This window comes from Mastigoproctus giganteus, chromosome 12 (assembly GCF_048544385.1).
Source record: "Mastigoproctus giganteus isolate SK-2022 chromosome 12, ASM4854438v1, whole genome shotgun sequence".
Classification (NCBI taxonomy): domain Eukaryota; kingdom Metazoa; phylum Arthropoda; class Arachnida; order Uropygi; family Thelyphonidae; genus Mastigoproctus; species Mastigoproctus giganteus.
Window position 1 is genome coordinate 56242638 of NC_143586.1, and position 19552 is coordinate 56262189.

At 40.3% G+C, this 19552-nt stretch overlaps 1 protein-coding gene across 1 annotated transcript in view; it reads right to left on the minus strand.

The window, feature by feature from the left end:
* Window positions 1-312: 312 nt before the first annotated feature.
* LOC150077080 (thyrostimulin alpha-2 subunit-like) overlaps window positions 313-19552 on the minus strand; it is a 163375-nt gene continuing 144135 nt past the window's right edge. Inside the window, exons 3-4 of the mRNA XM_090386403.1 lie at window positions 8198-8373; window positions 313-412 (exon numbers count right to left, since the gene is read on the minus strand). Of these exons, the coding sequence (XP_090242529.1) occupies window positions 320-412; window positions 8198-8373 (269 nt within the window). The 3' untranslated portion in view covers window positions 313-319. The remainder of the gene's footprint in view (window positions 413-8197; window positions 8374-19552) is intronic.

The window sequence follows — 19552 nt, forward strand, 5'->3', positions numbered from 1 at the left end:
ATGCTGTTATTATAACAAAATACTTAGGTAGAATGAAATAATTAAAACAACTGAGGAGAAAAAGTGATCACCACAATTATACTCGTATTTGAATAACCACGGCAAACCATCATGATTCCTACATCAGAAAGTAGTCCAGTTTTGCTTTATGCAACAGTATTAAGGATATATTTCCTGTTCGAAACAATACCTAAATTATATATTTCTTATCTGTAAACAAACGATAAATTCCAAACGTTTTTATCTTCTCTTTCATGTATATATTCATAGAAAACTGGAAGAAAATGACAAAACAGTTCCAGGAACCAAGGTGGAAGTTTTAGTCCTTTTTGCAGTGAAAACAGGAACATGTCTTGGCCGACTTAAAAACTAACTCACGGGGGCCTTCTATGCACATCACTTGGACTTGAATCTGAAATAGAAAAACAGAAGGAATTAGCGAAATTACTATATATAAATTCATGATAATTTTCGCTGCTGATGGTAACTTAGATCATAATTAATCTAATTATTTGTTTGTGCGTGTGTGTGGGTGAGCAAACATTAGTCTCTACAATAATGTTCCTTTGGAGCTGTCGAGAAAATTAGACGTGGATTACAATTACCCCCAATGTCTGTCATCCGTGAATGAACTGCCTAAGACTTAAGATAACCCTCCTTACAACTTCAGATAGCTATCTCTACACATTCTGGTGAGTAATAACTACTATAAATAATGACAAGAAGACCATAATTTGCCTCAATGACGTGTTCAACAGAAACCGGCGTTTTTATGTCATCTTTTTGTATTTCTCTTGCAGTTCCTAAAGGAATACAAAAGACATTTATCACCAACCCACTTTATTTCAGCAACGCCCACAGGTACATCGAGTTTAAAGCATGTTTACATCAAGAGCTTAATATAAATGCTTTATTACCTCATGATCACTCTTGTGAGAGTGAAGACCGGCCACAAAATGAGCACATTACAATCTCCCTGTACCATCATTAGACCAACACTTTTACACCTCGCTGGCAATTCTCAATATAAAGCATCGATTCTCTCTGGAATTTCACTTTCTCTAATTTGTACATCGAAGAAAACATTGCAGCTGCTGCAGTTTTATGTTCGTGTCCATGATCTAATCATTATTTATATTCTAGTCCATTTAGATGTTTACGTAAGTCTAAAATATATCGTAAAACGAGAGATATATCAACGCTATTGAGTTGGCTTTCTCAGCGTGTCCTTTTAATCTCTTAATAAGTACAGAAGAATGGGTAAACAACTGACAATGTACGTACACGCATTTTGTATCATCGTGGAAAATATGCGCAGTGATTATAAAAGGCTTTCTAAGCAATGGTTTTGAAAGATGTGAAGCGACACGGAGTACCATAAATCAGAGAAAATATTATGGCTCTCTCTCCTCATTGCCAATTAGGTTACACTAGATGGAGACGAATATGTGGCGTGTTTAGAAGGGCGATTAGCGATTCGGAATAAAGTGTATTTCACTCGAAATACGTTACTTTAATAATTATTGCAAATAAATTCTTGGGTAGTTATTATAAGCATCTACTTCGGTAGATTTGCAGTGAAATAGAAGGGATGATGTGCGATTTTCTTGAAAGAAAGATGTCTCTGCATTCTATTTCACGAGTAGTACAGTTTCCACATAAACTTTTTGGTGATATCATTAAACTACAAAAAGGTTTAACCGCTCGGGGATGGCATTTGTTTGAAAGTAGTTCAATATCAGAGCAACTTGTTGTGAAGACAAAGACTGTTTTGCTCGGAACAATAACCATTGCATTAACCAAGTAGTTTAAATCCTACTTGATGCATAAAAACATAAGACAAGGGCAGGTTAATCCTCCAAACTCCGTGTAATTAAATTATTTTATTTTATGTATAATTAAATTAATATTATAAATAATTAATCGATATAATGGATATTATAATATAACAGTAATTTCATTTTTGATTATTAATAAAATAAATTCATAATTTCATTTATTTAATTCTGTCCTCCGAAATATAGAATGGTATATGTTTTCTTTCCACATTCTCTCTCTTTGTTGAAACTATTTTGTGCCGAAATTTCAATGGCAAAAAATAGTATTCTTAATTTAAATTAAATCTTGTTTGTATTTCGTTTGCGAGTGTGAAATTAAGAGGAAAAAATGATACAAATAATGTGCAAGCTGGCAAAAAATCAACAGCCGGCCCTGATGGCTTCCCTTTATTTATTCTAAAGAACTGTAGCCCATTCTTGATAGATCCCATGCTTTGTGTCTTCCAAGAGATAATGGAGACTGCTTCACGCACAATGTCTGGAATCAGCATACAATGAAGGCGATCCTAAAGGTTAAACCTCCCTAAGCACCCTAAAGACCTATGGTTTGTTTCTATCGGATGCTCATTACTTTAAATTTTTTGAAAAGCTTATTTATTCCGATATTGTGAACAACTGTTTTAGCTATAGACCTCAGCATCAATATACAGTTACCAATAAAACATCGACAACCTCCAACCTACTCAGCACCTCGTTTAAAATTCAATGTGACCTTCAAGAGAGAAAACAGATGGACGTCTTGTTTCTTGACATGGCATCTACATTTAGCTGTCGTGGTAGGATCGCTGTCCTCCCGATAGCGGGTGGAAAAGACCTGAGTTCGAGTCCCGTTGATGCTAGGACGAAGTTTCATTGGCCTTTTTCACAACGTGGCTGAGTTAGTCGGTCGCAGGCGAGGGTAGCATGGTTTTTTCTCCTAAAAACTCGGTTTTTCGTCCAGCAAACAGAAAATCGACCTCAGAACAAACGCAATTTACAGACAATATACAAGGAGCAATATGGCCTTAGTCGCTGATGCCCCTAAAAAATCTCATACTACTACTTCTACTACTACAATCTACATTAAATAAGATGTCCATTCCAGCAATTTTATCCATTCTGCAACAGTATTTCAACAAAGAAGAAAATCTCCTATAAATCATCTTCCAACTGCTGTTCTGTTGTTGGTTATGACAAAATCGAAATTAGGCAAAACGCACATAGTGGCGTCCAACAAGGAAGCGTTGTGACCAGGGCTCCCACTCCTGGGTTTTTCCACCCAGATTTGGGTTTTTTGATTGTCATCTGGGTTGATAGGTGTTTTTCGCAAAAATATCTCATTATCTGGGTTTTTTCGGTAATTTTTAATTTTAAGTCAAAATTTATTTTTATTTCTTGTAAATACAATAAAATTTAATACATTTAATAACAGTTTACAATTTTCTTAATTTTATAATCTAATCATAATTTGTAATATCTCAAGTGCTTGTACAAAATACTACAAATGTAAAAGGATTTCAAAGTTTTCGCAGGGTTCTACACTATGAAATTACGCTTACATGTTCATACATGTAAGCATACATGATCGTGCTACTAACATGTATGCGCAGCCTATTGAGCAGGCGGAAGGCGGTCTTTACTGCACAGTCTTTTGTGATCGTTCGTGGTATTATTGCATTATTTGGGGTGATTTTACATTTATGCGTATACTACATACAGTGATATAATAAATTTAAATTGTAGTGACTATTTCTATTTTATGTTAATGGATTAGTGATTTATTTTTTATTTTATAGAACATTTTAAATAAGATAATTGCTAATTAGCCATACCCACAAATTGCCCACAATGTCTGAAACTTGTTCCCCACAGAGAAAGATGAGTAAACATTAGCATTAGCATTAGATGCAAGAAAGCAAGCTTATGCAGCATCAGCCAAAAAAAAAAAAAAAAAAACACCCACTTCCACTTCACCCCTCTGTTCGTTCAAAATACCTGTCCAGCTGAGCCTTAAACTTATTTAGGCTATCAACCTCCACCACAAGGGATGGAAGTCTGTTCCACCAACCAACCACCCTCTGGCTAAAGGCAAATTTCCGCACGTCTATCCGACATCTGTCTTTCCTCAATTTGAATTTATGCCCTCTCAGGTGATTCCTCTGAGCTAGAGGAAGAATCCCATCAGCATTGAGCATGCTTAAACCATTCAAGGCTTTATACACCTCTATCAGATCACCTCACTGGTGCCTAGTCTCCAGACACTGTAATTTGCAAAACCTAAGCCTTTCTTCGTAAGAAGAAAGGCTTATGTTTTGCGTAAACAGTGGTATACTCAAAATTTTAGAAATGAATGGTTAGAAGATCTGGAATTAAAGGATTGGTTGAAAGAAGACAGTAATGAAAAAGGTGCATCTTACTGTATTTGTTGTGATATGAAATTAAAGAATGCCAATAAATCGATGTTACTAGTGCATAAAAATACAGTTAAACATAAAAAAAACGTGCAAATATTGCTAAGACAAGTTCAACGTTAGACACGTTCTTCACAAAATGTAAACCTACGAGAATGAAGAAGTAGCAAAGGCAGAGTTAACAATTGCTGCACTCATTTCTGAGCATAATGTTCCATTTGCGCAATGTGATCACCTTATAGAAGCATGTAAGAAAGCATTTCATAATAGCAATATTGCAAAACAAGTTCAGTTGAAGGCGACTAAAGTCTCTTATCTTATACAAGATGGCATAGCCTATCATGAAAAATTATACATTTCTAACATATACAGAAACAACAAGTTTTCAATGATAATAGATGAAAGTACAGATTTATCTTTATCGCAAGTTCTAGCTGTTGTTGTTAGATATTTTGATATTCAAAAACTTGATGTTGTAGATGTGTTACTTGACACTGTTTGTGTTGAAAATGGTATTTCAGAAGGGCTTTATCAAGCTGTAAAAGATCTTTCATAGGAAAAAACATTCAAATAAGTAATCTCGTTGGCTTTGATAGTGATAAATGTGCCACTATGATGAGTACTAAGAGTGGTTCCAGTCATTGCTAAAAAAGGATGTACCATCAGTATTTATAATGGGATGTGTTTGCCATTCTTTTGCATTATGCGCTAGTCATTCAGTCAAGGTACTACCATCATATCTAGAAATATTTATAAAAGATATCTCTTGTTATTTTTCCCGTAGTAGTAAAAGATTAAACGAGTTCAAAATGATTCAAGATGTTGTAGATACTAAGCATAAAATCCCCAAATTAGCACAAACACGTTGGTTATCCCGTGGCAATGTAATAAAAATTATTATTGAGCAGTGGGATGCGTTAGTTCTTTATTTTCAGTCTCAATCAAAAATTGATAAAATCGATGGTGCAGGGAATATTTACAATACTATGATCACCAAAGGAACTAAGCATATGTTGTTGTTTTTAGGATATGTACTGGAGAAAATAAACTGCCTGAATATTGAATTTTAATCTGAGCATTTCAGATTGCACTTACTTCATTCAATGGTTTCAATTGAGTATAAAAATATTCTTAGATTTTTCATAAAAGAAGTCATTACTTCGTGCAAGCTGGTCGAAATTGATCCAAGCAATGCAATAAATCATAAGCCTCTGAATAAAATATATTTGGGAGGCCGTTGTATGGCCTTATTAAATTCAACACCGCTTGGTGACAGTGAAAGCAGGTTTAAAAATGATTGTTTAAAATTTCTTGTTGAACTTTGTATGGAAATCAGAAAAAGATTTCCTCTAAATGATGGAATTATCGCCAGTCTCAATGTTCTTGACCCAGCAGTGATACATGATTGTGCCAATTCGCCATGCTCAATTTTCCATTTAGCAATGCAGTTCCCTCACCTTGTTTCCGAAGACAAACTAGATCTTCTAGATGATGAATGGAGATCATTTCATTTAAATCAAGATTTAGATTTCTCTTACAAAACCATCCCTGAGTTTTGGTATCTGTTACGTAATGTAAAAGATGGCTTTAATAATTCTAAATATGAGATTTTATCTAACTTTATGACCAGTCTAACTATTTTACCTCACTCTTCGGCAAGCATAGAAAGAATCTTCTCCCAAGTAAACGCTATAAAAACAAAAGCCACAAACTCCCTTAAACCAGAAACTGTGAAAAATCGACTAATGGCAAAACAGGCGATAAATAGATCTAATCAAAATTGCTATACATGGAAACCTAAATCAGAATTGGAAAAAGAAGTCATACATGGAACTTGTCATAAAAGATACGAAGAACGTTTGAAAAAAATGAAAGAACTTCAAAAAATAAATGTGGAGGGAACTGAATGGGATGAAAATTCTGATTACAATTAAATAAAAGATATTTTTGCATGGTAAGTTTTATCTTATTTGTGTTGCTATACTATATGATGAAAACTAGGTTTTTTTTGGGTTTATTTAAGTTGCAATCTAAGTTTTTTTTAAATTTGTGAGTGGGAGCCCTGGTTGTGACATTGCACTCTGCAGTCACACTAGAACCCTTCTCATTCAAAAATTCGGAATTCTCATCCTGCGCTATAATGGATTACATCCGTGATATTAAACTTTGTCATATCAGATGGTGCGGACAGTAACCTGGATGGTAGGAATCCAGGAGGCGATAAATAAAAAGCTAGATAATTTCGAAAGCTCCCAATGCATGATTGAGCTAGAGACCAATATTAAAAAAAAAAACTGCCCAAATGTTCTTTACAAGAAAAAGGTTGGGGAATAACATTATGGCCTCCATACACAATACTCCCAATAAGAAAGTGCAAACACACACCGACCTGGGTCTAACTTGGGACGAAAATCTAACATCATTAAGTCATTTCATTGCTTTTTCGGCCAAAACACACCCAACTGAGTTCCCTCTAAGATACGTTCCCCATAAACACCTTACGACTGCTGAGGAGTACACTTCAATTATGAAAAACTGTGCAGTGAAAAGAAGTATTCAAATACTGTGATGGAAGAAACCTGGAAGACAAAATTTTAGACCTCTACCGCGTATTATCCTAGAAGTTCTACAGTTGAGGGAACCATCGTAATTGTGCAACCTTCCCTGAAAACGTTGGACGTCTGTTCAGCACTCCACTGATTTGGAAATAGAACTTAACTAGTAGTTAAACTTATTAAAAAAGGGGGGAAATAAAACTGGTATCTATTTGAAATTGTGTGCTAATATTTGTATTCTTTTGTAACATAAATTCTAAATAAACATCTCCACCCTGCATCCAATATGGCTGTACAGGAGTGAGTTGTAACTAAACTGAGTTTTAAAAAATATAGATAAATCATAAGCTATTTTATCATAAATTTACATATGTATAATTTGAAAAGTTTAATATAAATACATAACCATTTATTTAGCAGCTTAGATCTTTGGATTAATTTCTATCGATAGCAAGGAATATGAGAAATACTTGAGAAAAACATGGCGGCTGTTACTCGTATGTCCACTGTTTCATTACAGGCTCTCTATTCCTGAAATATCAGCTGGTGCACAGAATTACTGTATATTGTAGAGTCATCTAGTGACAACTCTCGCTTTTCTAGCAAAAAATAAATGTTTCCAAGTAGTAAACAATAAATGAGAGAGAGGTTTACTCACGCTGTTTATCTGACAAAAAATGGACTTGGTCCCCAATAGGAATTGTTTCTTATTTATTATTAAGGACAACTCAAATCACTAAGTTCCAGATAACAAGAAGGCAACACGTTGATGTCTTTGTGGTTTAAGAGTCTTGCACAAGTTCTTTTTAAATTATAAATCTCTCTTAGAAGAAAATATCTCGAAGAAGAGGTCAGCTGTCCTCTAGCATTCCTATTAGCCCGGCTACAATTCGTCAGCGTATAAAATGTTGTAAAGATAATTTGGTGTGTCTGAGAGACATAACAGAGTAAATCGATGTTCTAAAGAAGTTGGACTGTCGTTTTTTATCCTTGAAGGAGTTTCGTGCTTGTCCACCCACACGCACTTTTAAAGTATCTAAAATATTTTCCTTTCTTCTGACTAACATCATCTGTGCAATACCGTTAAGTGTTAAATACAACCTTCTCCAAAATTCCAGGATCTATAAAAGTTACATTGATGCATTCTTGATGAAGAATCTGGAAACTACTTTCTGGAATACTGATTTCATCAGGAATCAAGCCACATATCGATTGTTTATGAAGATGCGATGCACTGAACACAATGACAAGAATGAACAAGTCAAATCTTGTAAGTATCGAAAAACGAATCTGCTTTTCTTCCTCATAGAATTAATCCTAGAAATTCTAAAATTCTGAAACAAGTTGTACACTAAATGAAAAATTAGAGGTGATTAGCATCATTGAACAACCTTTTAAATAAATTGAGTCTTACATCTTCGGTTTCCATGATATTGCAGCATCGACCAACAGATGTTATCACTTGATTGGGGTTGACCCGTAGCGTTTCTTCTGGTGAAGGGGTGGAATAAGAAATGCAGAACCCCCGGCAGGCATTGGTAGTGATGTCAAACTCAACACAGTCGGGAATAGTAATTCGTCGTGTGTGACCTGAAAAGGGAATAAAGAGCAATTAAAAGGTTCTCAGAAAGAGACAAAGAAGAGAATATGCGAATGATGAAAGACAAGGCTTTCACACTTTGCTTGAGTACATAATAATAGTACAGATTACCATAGTACGTTTTGCTTGCACAGTATTTCACTGGCATAATTACTGTACATGCTAATGGTGAGCAACGTGACCATCTCACAATAGTGCCCCTCGACGTGGGCACCTGTACGTGGTGAGGGGACTTCCCAGTGACGCTGCTGGACTTCCAGACTAGCATCACTGGGATCCAACGCCCACAGCCTAGGTTCCAGGCTTACATCAATGGAATCCGGCGTGTTTGCCGTGCGCTGCGACCCGTGGAAATTCGGAAAGGGGGATCCTGGTGGTTGAGGGGCCCAGCTTCAATACACCACTTTGGCCCCTGCTTCGACAAGACGGGTGGTCCTGGAAGGCCCGGCTAGGATCAATCGGCTAGTAGGCTCGCCTGCGAGGGTCAACCGTGTCAATGCCACGCCCCTACCCTCATGGTCCGAGGGACAGGATTCAGGCTGGCGGCGGTACGGGTATAGTGTCTGGGTAGCCCTGGCGTTCCACTCCCGAGCGCATTTATTGCATGCCGGGTAGTGGGCGTCCCTTTGGGCTCCGTGGTGGGTGGGGAGCCCGGGCACTGAACAATTTAAATAACTTCATGAATCCTGATAAACGTATTCCTTCAGGGGCCCCAACCCGGTCCCTATCTGAAAATAACGACGGAGAGGCAGATAGCATTATTGCTACAAAGAGGCAGCGAACCGAACTACCATCAGGGCCTGTCCCAAGGTTCTTAATAATGCATTCCACCAATGAAACACCGATTGGTAAAATGTCGCCCTTTTTTATACAAAAAGGGTTGGATGGGTTAGCAGGTACACCCAAGTCGGTTAAGAGGCTCCGTTCTGGGGACCTCTTGATTGAAACAAAAAATGACGGGCAGTCTGAACATCTACTCCGAGTAACATCAATCGGAGGTATACCCATAACAGTGACACCACACAGAACACTAAATTCATCGAGAGGTGTCATTTCGGAGTGGGACCTTCTCGACGTCACCGAGGAGGAAATCTGCTCCGAATTAAAACCACAGGGAGTTACTGCCGTCAAGAGAATCACTGCGCGAAGGGATTGGAAAATTGTTAAAACCAGGAGTGTTATCCTGACTTTTAACTCTCCCAAACCTCCTGATGAGATTAAAGCTGGATACATCAACTGTCCAGTACGTCCATACACCCTTTACGGTGTTTTAAATGTCAGAAGTATGGACATTCTCAAATGGCCTGCCGTGGAGTCCTTGCATGCGCCCGGTGCGGTGCAAAGGACCACGAAACAACAGCATGTTCAGCCACTAAACCCACCTGCATTAAAGCCCCGAGTGCCAAGCGATAGTGACAAGCGATTTTCTCAGTGATCTATAGAGTGCCCTTATTAAAGAAAACGTTTTATTTGATTTCTAGTGTCTTTTTCTATTTAATTTACTTCCAGTTGTTCTGTGCTTAAAGTATTAAGTAAGAACACAGAAAGGAAAACAACCTTTCTTTATTTAGTATATATATTTTACTAATAACAAACAACTAACTTCTACAACCGCTTGGTCACTGGTGGCACCGCTCCTGCCTCCACGTGGCGGGGCCGGTAACCTGGGGGATAAGACAACCCCCGGGGCTAAAAGGAGCAGAGATGGAAACAAGTGATTTTCCACGCTTAGAGCCGAAGAGCTCTCAATTCAATGAGACACATGACACTGACCATGACTCCTCTATCTCAAAGAGAATGAAGAAAGACACTGGCAGACAGGAATTACCAGCCTTCCTGATTATACATTCTCTGTCAACGCAACCTGTCGGCAAGCTCTCCCCCTTCACCATTCAGAGATGCCTAGAACATGCTGCAGGTTCACCAAAAATGGTGAAACGTCTTCAATCTGGAGATTTGTTAATAGAGACCACCAATTCTAGACATTCTGAGCTACTACTACGTCTGACAACCTTGAGTGGAATCCCAGTTCAAATCACACCACACACCACCCTCAATTCTTCAAAGGGAGTGATCACTGAATGGGATTTATTGAACGTCCCCGAAGATGAAATAGTTCAAGAACTTAAAGAACAAAACGTCACTCAAGCAAAAAGGATCATGATCCGAAAAGATGGCAATTTAGTCCCTACCCGGAGTATAATTTTAACATTCAGTTCTCCAAATCTACCATCTTCAGTCAAGGCAGGATATTTAAACTGTCGCGTTCGGCCCTATATCCCGAACCCTCTAAGATGTTTCAAATGCCAGAAATTTGGCCATTCCCAGATAGCATGCCGTGGAGATGCAACTTGTGCAAACTGTGGGTGTAAAACTCATACACAAACAGAATGTAAGGCACCAACTCCACAGTGTCCGAATTGCAAAGGCAACCATCCCGCTTATTCCAAAGACTGCGACCTCTGGAAGTTGGGGAAAAAAATACAAAAATATAAAATTGAAAATAAGGTTTCCTATCAAGAGGCAAGAAAACAAGTAAAATTAAGTATGCCGAAACACACCTATGCTACTGCTACACACAGTCACCAATCAGTAGCATGTCAGACTGAAGTGACCATTCCTCCAGACACATCGATCTCCAACTGGGCTCGGTTAGTCCTATCCAATGAACACCCATCTCCACCAAACGTAGTAGACCAGTGCAGTAATACACCACTAACAGTTCCATCCCAGAGACCTCCCCGTTCTCAAACAGTAGATAATTTACAGCAACCAGATCCTGTTGAGGCAAAGCAATCTCATATATCAAGCATGGACACTGATGACATAACTAATCAGGATCTGCTGGAAATACATGCAAATGGAGATATGGAAGAAATTAATGACTCAGAACGCCCTACTTTTTTAAGAAAAGAAAAATTAAAACTCGAAAGAGGTAAACAAGCCACCCACAAAAAACAGACAGACTCAACTTCCACCCACAGAACTAAATAATGGAACAGATCATACAGTGGAATTGCAGAGGTTTTCGCAGCAGTATTGACGATATTTATGAATTAATTCACCATTTCAAACCCGCTGCTATGTGCTTACAAGAAACCAATTTAACACCACAAGTCTCCGTTTCAGTCAAAAATTATACCATCTTCAGAAAAGATCGATCTGAAACTAACAGTCCTCATGGAGGAGTAGCTGTTCTTGTGGAATCAAGAGTCCCTTCCAGGCAGATTCCTTTGAAAACACCATTAGAAGCTGTTGCAACCCGTATAGTTATCGGTATTACATTGACAGTGGTCTCGATATATCTTCCGCCAAACCATTTATGCACATTTCAGGATCTGGAAAACCTTATTTCTCAATTACCATCTCCAATCTGTCTATTAGGCGATTTTAATGGACATCATCCATTGTGGGGTTCACTGGTCTCAGATGGACGTGGCGAACTTATTGAAATGCTACTTGATAGAGAGAATCTGACACTGTTGAACACTGGCTTACCCACCTACATCCATTTTCCTACTGGGTCAAGCACTGCTATCGATCTCTCAATCTGCTCTCCGATCCTGTTCCCAACCATAGAATGGACAGTACACGACAATCCTCTAAACAGCGATCACTTTCCGCTGATTTGTAGCATTCAATCCACCCATTTCAAACAAACGCAAACAAAAACTCAATGGAAATTTTCCAAAGCAAACTGGACAAAATTTACCAATCATGTATCTTTTGATGAGGATGTCATTACGTCTTTTCCTATTGACGCTGCCACCGAATATATTACAAAGCAGATACTAACAGCTGCAACAACAGCCATCCCAAAGTCTCAAATAAGAAACCATCGGCATACCAATCACTGGTGGAATGGTGATTGCAATAAAGCGAAAAAGGAAAAAAATGCAGCATGGAATACCGTCCGCAAATATCCCACCACTGCCAACCTTATTAACTACAAGAAACTGAGAGCCAAAGCTCGTTTCATTCGGCGAAAGGCCAAAAAAAGATTCATGGGTAAAATTCGCCTCCTCAATCAACCCCTCGACGTGGGCACCTGTACGTGGTGAGGGGACCTCCCAGTGACGCTGCTGGACTCCCAGACTAGCATCACTGGGATCCAACGCCCACAGCCCAGGTTCCAGGCTTACATCAATGGAATCCGGCGTGTTTGCCGTGCGCTGCGACCCGTGGAAATTCGGAAAGGGGGATCCTGGTGGTTGAGGGGCCCAGCTTCAATACACCACTTTGGCCCCTGCTTCGACAAGACGGGTGGTCCTGGAAGGCCCGGCTAGGATCAATCGGCTAGTAGGCTCGCCTGCGAGGGTCAACCGTGTCAATGCCACGCCCCTACCCTCATGGTCCGAGGGACAGGATTCAGGCTGGCGGCGGTGCGGGTATAGTGTCTAGGTAGCCCTGGCGTCCCACTCCCGAGCGCATTTATTGCATGCCGGGTAGTGGGCGTCCCTTTGGGCTCCGTGGTGGGTGGGGAGCCCGGGCACTGAACAATTAAAAAAACTCCATGAATCCTGATAAACGTATTCCTTCAGGGGCCCCAACCCGGTCCCTATCTGAAAATAACGACGGAGAGGCAGATAGCATTATTGCTACAAAGAGGCAGCGAACCGAACTACCATCAGGGCCTGTCCCAAGGTTCTTAATAATGCATTCCACCAATGAAACACCGATTGGTAAAATGTCGCCTTTTTTATACAAAAAGGGTTGGATGGGTTAGTAGGTACACCCAAGTCAGTTAAGAGGCTCCGTTCTGGGGACTTCTTGATTGAAACAAAAAATGACGGGCAGTCTGAACATCTACTCCGAGTAACATCAATCGGAGGTATACCCATAACAGTGACACCACACAGAACAATAAATTCATCGAGAGGTGTCATTTCGGAGTGGGACCTTCTCGACGTCACCGAGGAGGAAATCTGCTCCGAATTACAACCACAGGGAGTTACTGCCGTCAAGAGAATCACTGCGCGAAGGGATGGGAAAATTGTTAAAACCAGGAGTGTTATCCTGACTTTTAACTCTCCCAAACCTCCTGATGAGATTAAAGCTGGATACATCAACTGTCCAGTACGTCCATACACCCTTTACGGTGTTTTAAATGTCAGAAGTATGGACATTCTCAAATGGCCTGCCGTGGAGTCCTTGCATGCGCCCGGTGCGGTGCAAAGGACCACGAAACAACAGCATGTTCAGCCACTAAACCCACCTGCATTAACTGTGAGGGAGAACATCCGGCCTATTCAAGGGCATGCCAGAGGTGGAAAGAAGAAAAAGAGATTCAACGGCTGAAGGCAGAGCTAAACATATCGTACCAGGAGGCAAGAAAAGCAGTGAAACCTCTTAACATCAAAAAACCTACCTACGCCCAGAAGGTAGCAGGGAGATATTCGATTGGGACTCAGACGGACATGTCTGTCCCTCCAAAAGAATCATTTACTCCCATTGCACGTTATCTTTTAAGCTCCCAAAAACCTGCACAAAAGGACCAGTCAGCTGCCACTCCTATATCGATACCTCCTAATGCTCCACAAGTAACAAAAGCAAAAGAAAAGAATAAGAAAGGGGAAGTAACACCTAGTACCCAGGAAAACATGGATGTCGAGCAGAAGGAGGTACATGATGAGTCAGTTTTGGAACTCTTCACTGAGGAAGAAATGGACACAGGACAGCGTCCGTACTTCCCCAGGAAAGATAAATCCAAGACTGACAAAATTAAGCCCTCAGCACCTCGGAAGCCGCCTGATGGACCCACCAAGTCCAAATAATGGCTAAATTCCTACAGTGGAATTGTCGTGGATTCCGGCAAAATACTGACGACATCAAGGCACTCCTGCAAAAGCACAAACCAGTTTGCTTTTGCATACAGGAGACTTATTTAAAGGCAAATGATGACCCCACCATGCATAACATTACCATCATTCGTAAGGATAGAATTGTGGATGGTTCTGCCCACGGAGGAGTCGCAATCCTCGTCGGCAACCAGATCCCATTTCAGGCTTTGCAGCTTACAACTAGCATTGAAGCTGTAGCAATTCGCCTTACAGTGGGGTCCTTATTAACTGTCTGCTCTGTTTATTTGCCACCTGGGATTGACATCCCCCAGAAAGACCTTGATGATCTTATCATGCAATTGCCTTCCCCTTGTTTAATTCTTGGGGATTTCAATGGACATAACACTCTGTGGGGTAGTGCTGACATCAATGGAAGGGGACGAGTCATAGAGCATATGCTCACTGACAATGATCTCTCCCTCCTAAATGTGGGAACAAACACCTTCTTCCACATGCCTACCCGTACATTCTCTGCCATTGATCTTTCTATCTGCTCCCCTTCTCTCCTTCCTTCACTTACTTGGGAAGTAGAAGAAAATCCATATGGAAGTGATCACTTCCCCGTGATAACAACCCTAACTAGTGGTAGACCCTGCCTGCCATTTAGTTTACCGCGGTGGAAGATTGATCAGGCTGACTGGAATGCCTTTCAATATCTGGCAAACTTTGACATCACTACAGTCAGTCAGGAGCCAATCAATGAGGCAGTCATGTATGTCACAGAAACGATTGTCCAAGCAGCTGCAATTGCAATCCCAAAATCATCCAGCCGGTTCCCACTATTCCCCAAACCTTGGTGGAATTCAGAATGCACGGCAGCAAAAAAAGCACAAAACAAAGCGTGGGGGATATTCCGCAGATATCCCACCACTGAAAATTTAATATCATTCAAACGTGCACGTGCAAAAGCACGTTATGTACGACGTCAGAGTCAAAGGAAATCTTGGATTCGTTTTACATCTTCCATAACTCAGGCTGCTAGCTCAAAAGTAGTCTGGGATAAGATCCGGAAAATGAAGGGAAAATATCCACCATGCCCTTCAGTGATCCTCGAACACAACGGATGTCCAATTGCAGATCGAACTGCAGTTGCAAACAGTCTAGGGGAAACATTTGCAAAAATCTCTGCGATAACATCTTTTCCCACGGAGTTTTTGGCCCTGAAAAAGAAAATTGAGAAAAACCCACCGAACTTCTCTTCAAAAGGGCTTGAATCGTATAACAAGCCCTTTTTACATGAAGAGTTAAATGCAGCACTTGCCCTCACGCATGCAAGTGCTGTAGGGCCCGATGACATCCACTACGAAATGTTAAAACACCTTTCACCACAATCTAAGGATCACCTTTTAATTCTGTTTAACAGAATTTTTATTCAGAAACAATTTCCGGATTCCTGGCAAAGGGCTATCATCCTTGCTTTTCCAAAACCAGGAAAAGATCCTAGCAATCCAAGTAACTATCGTCCTATTGCTCTGACAAGCTGTTTGTGCAAAGTCCTGGAAAGAATGGTTAATGCACGCCTCGTGTGGTATTTAGAAACAAATGGTTTGCTTTCCAGGACACAGTGCGGCTTCCGAAGAAATAGATCCACTCTGGATCATTTAATCCGATTGGAAACGTCCATTCGTGATGCTTTTATTAAATCCGAGCATTTGGTAGCAGTTTTCTTTGATATTGAAAAAGCGTACGACACAGCCTGGCGATTTGGAATTTTAAAAGACCTCTATAACTTTGGTCTTAGAGGTAACCTTCCTGTTTTTATTAAAAACTTTCTTTCGAATCGCCAATTTCAAGTCCGTTTAGGATCCACCCTCTCTCGAGTTTTCTCTCAGGAAGAGGGAGTCCCACAAGGATCCGTTCTAAGTGTTACGCTTTTCGCAATTAAAATAAACTCTATCACAGAACAACTTCCTCCCACTGTAAACAATGCCCTCTATGTAGACGACTTTGCTATATTTTGCAATTCATGCAATATGAGGGTCATTGAAAGGCAACTGCAGAAAACCATTGATCGTCTCACAGCTTGGTCTTTTGCTAATGGGTTCAGATTTTCATCACAGAAGACCGTTTGTGTACACTTCTGTCGCAAACGTAATCTTCATCCTGACCCAGAATTAAGGCTTGGGCAAAATAACATCCCAGTTGTAGCAGAATTCAAATTCCTTGGACTTATTTTCGACAAAAAGCTGACATTTTTACAACACATTCGTCAGCTGAGGACAAGATGTGTCAAAGGGCTTAACATCCTTCGTGCCCTTTCGTCAACCTCGTGGGGCGCAGATCGTTCTACCCTTCTTCGCCTTTACCGAGCACTCGTCCGTTCCAAACTCGACTATGGGTCTCAGGTTTATGGTTCTGCTAGAGATAGTGCACTTCGGTGGTTAGATCCAATCCACCATCAAGCCATCCGGACAGCCACTGGAGCATTTCGCACATCTCCTGTCCAAAGCCTTTACGTTGAAGCAAATGAACCATCTCTGTGTCTTCGTCGTATGCAGTTGTCGTTACAGTACGCCTTCAAATTAAAATCCCTGCCCGATCATCCCACGTGGCCATCCGTTTTTGAGCCGCGCTGGGAAAACCTCTACAACACGCGTCGGACAGCCAACAAACCTTTTGGTATTCGAATTCAAGGGCTGTTGAATGAACTAGGCTTGACGGTAGACAACGTTGCCCAGTCACCAAGGCAATTCCTTCCACCCTGGCATGCCTGTTTTCCAACTTGTGACTTCTCCCTTAAGATCTGGGAGAAGGCTACTACACCGCCATCTGTCTACCAGCAACTCTTTGCATCACATAGACAGCAGTATTCTGACTTTGTGCCTGTCTATACAGATGGCTCAAAGTTAGAATGTTATGTGGGATCTGCTGTTGTGTTCCCTCACAAAACATTGTCTTATAAGATCCCACATGAAAGTAGCATTTATACTGCGGAGTTGCGTGCTATAGAAACAGCCCTAGATCACATTAAAAATCACGACTACCAGAGGTATATGATCTATTGCGATTCATTAAGCGTGTTACAGGCTCTAGTATCGGTGGGGTATAACCCTCATCCGATCCTGTCCAGGATCCGGCACATTCTATTTTCTCTTGTAGAATTGGAGTTTGATATTCGCTTTTGCTGGATCCCAAGCCACATTGGGATTCGGGGAAATGAACTAGCTGATACCGCTGCCAAATCAGCCATTTCCCTGGATAGTCATTGCCTGTTAGTCCCCTATACAGACTACAGGCAAATAATACGCTCTAGATTATATTCCCAATGGCAAGATTCTTGGCACGGACAGACCACAAATAAACTACGTCATATTAAGCCTGTAATTACGCAATGGCTGTCCAGTTTACGCAGGGTCCGAAGAGAGGAAGTTGTTCTTGCTCGGCTCCGCATAGGTCATAGTCATCTAACCCATTCCTACTTGCTGAGGGCGGATGACCCACCTATGTGCGAGATGTGTAATGTCATTTTAACCATCAGTCATATTTTAATAGAATGTCCTACTTTTATTGAAGCACGGTGCTTGTGTTTTACCGCTTTTAATAATTTGACTGAGCCATTTACACTCAGTCAGTTAATAGGCGACAGAGACAACATGTCTGACGTTTTTAACTTTTTACATTCTATTAATTTCTATACAAAGATATAAGTTTTATACTTTTAATTACTACCTCTTTTACCTAAAAACTAATTGCCTGACGTGGTAGCCTTGGCTACCAAAATTTTTAGTAGTATTTTAAATGTGACTTGGCGCATTATGGTCTTAGCTGCCGATGCGCCATAAAAAATCAAATCAAATCAAATCAAATCAAATCAAACCTCAATCAACAAAGATACTGATACCCGAATAATCTGGGAAAAAATAAAGAAGCTAAGTGGAAAATATCATGTACCACCTTCTCCTATTATTAACTGGAATGGGAAGGAGATCTCCTCTCCTGGAGAGATTGCCAATGCCTTAGGAACTGTGTTCTGTGAATTATCTGCCTCAAGTGCATATCAACAGTCTTTCCAAAAAATTAAAGCCGGAATAGAGAAAAGGAAACTGAACTTCAAAGCTAACTGCCATTTACCCTATAACCAGCCACTAACAATTTCTGAACTGAAAGAAGTTTTGTATACCTCAAGAAACAGTGCTCCTGGCCCTGACGGAATTTACTATATAATGCTTCAACATCTCAATCAGAAATCACTATCTTTATTGCTTAAACTTTACAATCGGATATTCTCAGAACATATATTCCCGACCTCCTGGCAACATTCTTATATAATAGCTATACCGAAACCTGGAAAAGATCACTCGATTCCGCACAATTATAGACCAATTTCTCTTACCAGCTGCTTGAGTAAGGCTTTGGAAAAAATGGTTCACCATCGTCTCACATGGTATCTTGAATCCCGAAACATAATCAGTAATAATCAGTTTGGTTTTCGAAAGAACAGATCATCCCTAGACCTCATGACCAAAGCCGAATCCAACATAAGAAATGCATTCATCAGAAATCAACATCTCGTCATGATATGCCTTGACATAGAGAAGGCTTTCGATACCACATGGCGATACGGCATCCTAAGAGATCTCCATTCTATTCATATGAGAGGGCACTTACCATATTTTATTCAAAGCTTTCTTCGACATAGGTCTTTCCAAGTTAAGTACCGGCAGGTTTTATCTCAAACATATATACAAGAAGAAGGAGTCCCACAGGGCTCTGTTCTTAGTGCCACTCTGTTCTCACTACGAATAAACAATATTACAAACTGCATTCCAAACACAGTTGACTCATATCTCTATGCGGATGACCTTACCATATCCTGCCATTCCCAGAATATGAACTATATCGAGAGGCATCTACAAATATCCATAAACAACATTGAATTATGGATGGCACAAAATGGATACAGACTGTCAAGCCACAAATCAACAGCCATACATTTCTGCACAAAGCACAGAATGTATCCTGAACCCGAGTTGCACTTGGCCAATCACCCTATACCAATCGTGAACAGTATTCGGCTCCTAGGGCTAATTTTCGATAAGAAATTAAATTTTCAGGAGCACATAAAATATCTAAGAACCTCATGCGCAAGGAAAATGAATATACTCCGGGTAATCTCCAGTACATCTTGGGGTGCAGATCGCTGTACCCTGCTCCACTTATATAAGTCACTAATTAGATCTCGGTTAGACTACGGAGCACCTGTTTATGACTCAGCTAGGGAAAGCACCTTAGCGCGTCTTGCGCCCATCCAACATTCGTCTCTTAGGTTAGCCCTAGGTGCATACAGAACATCACCGGTTCAAAGTCTTTACGTTGAAGCTCACGAACC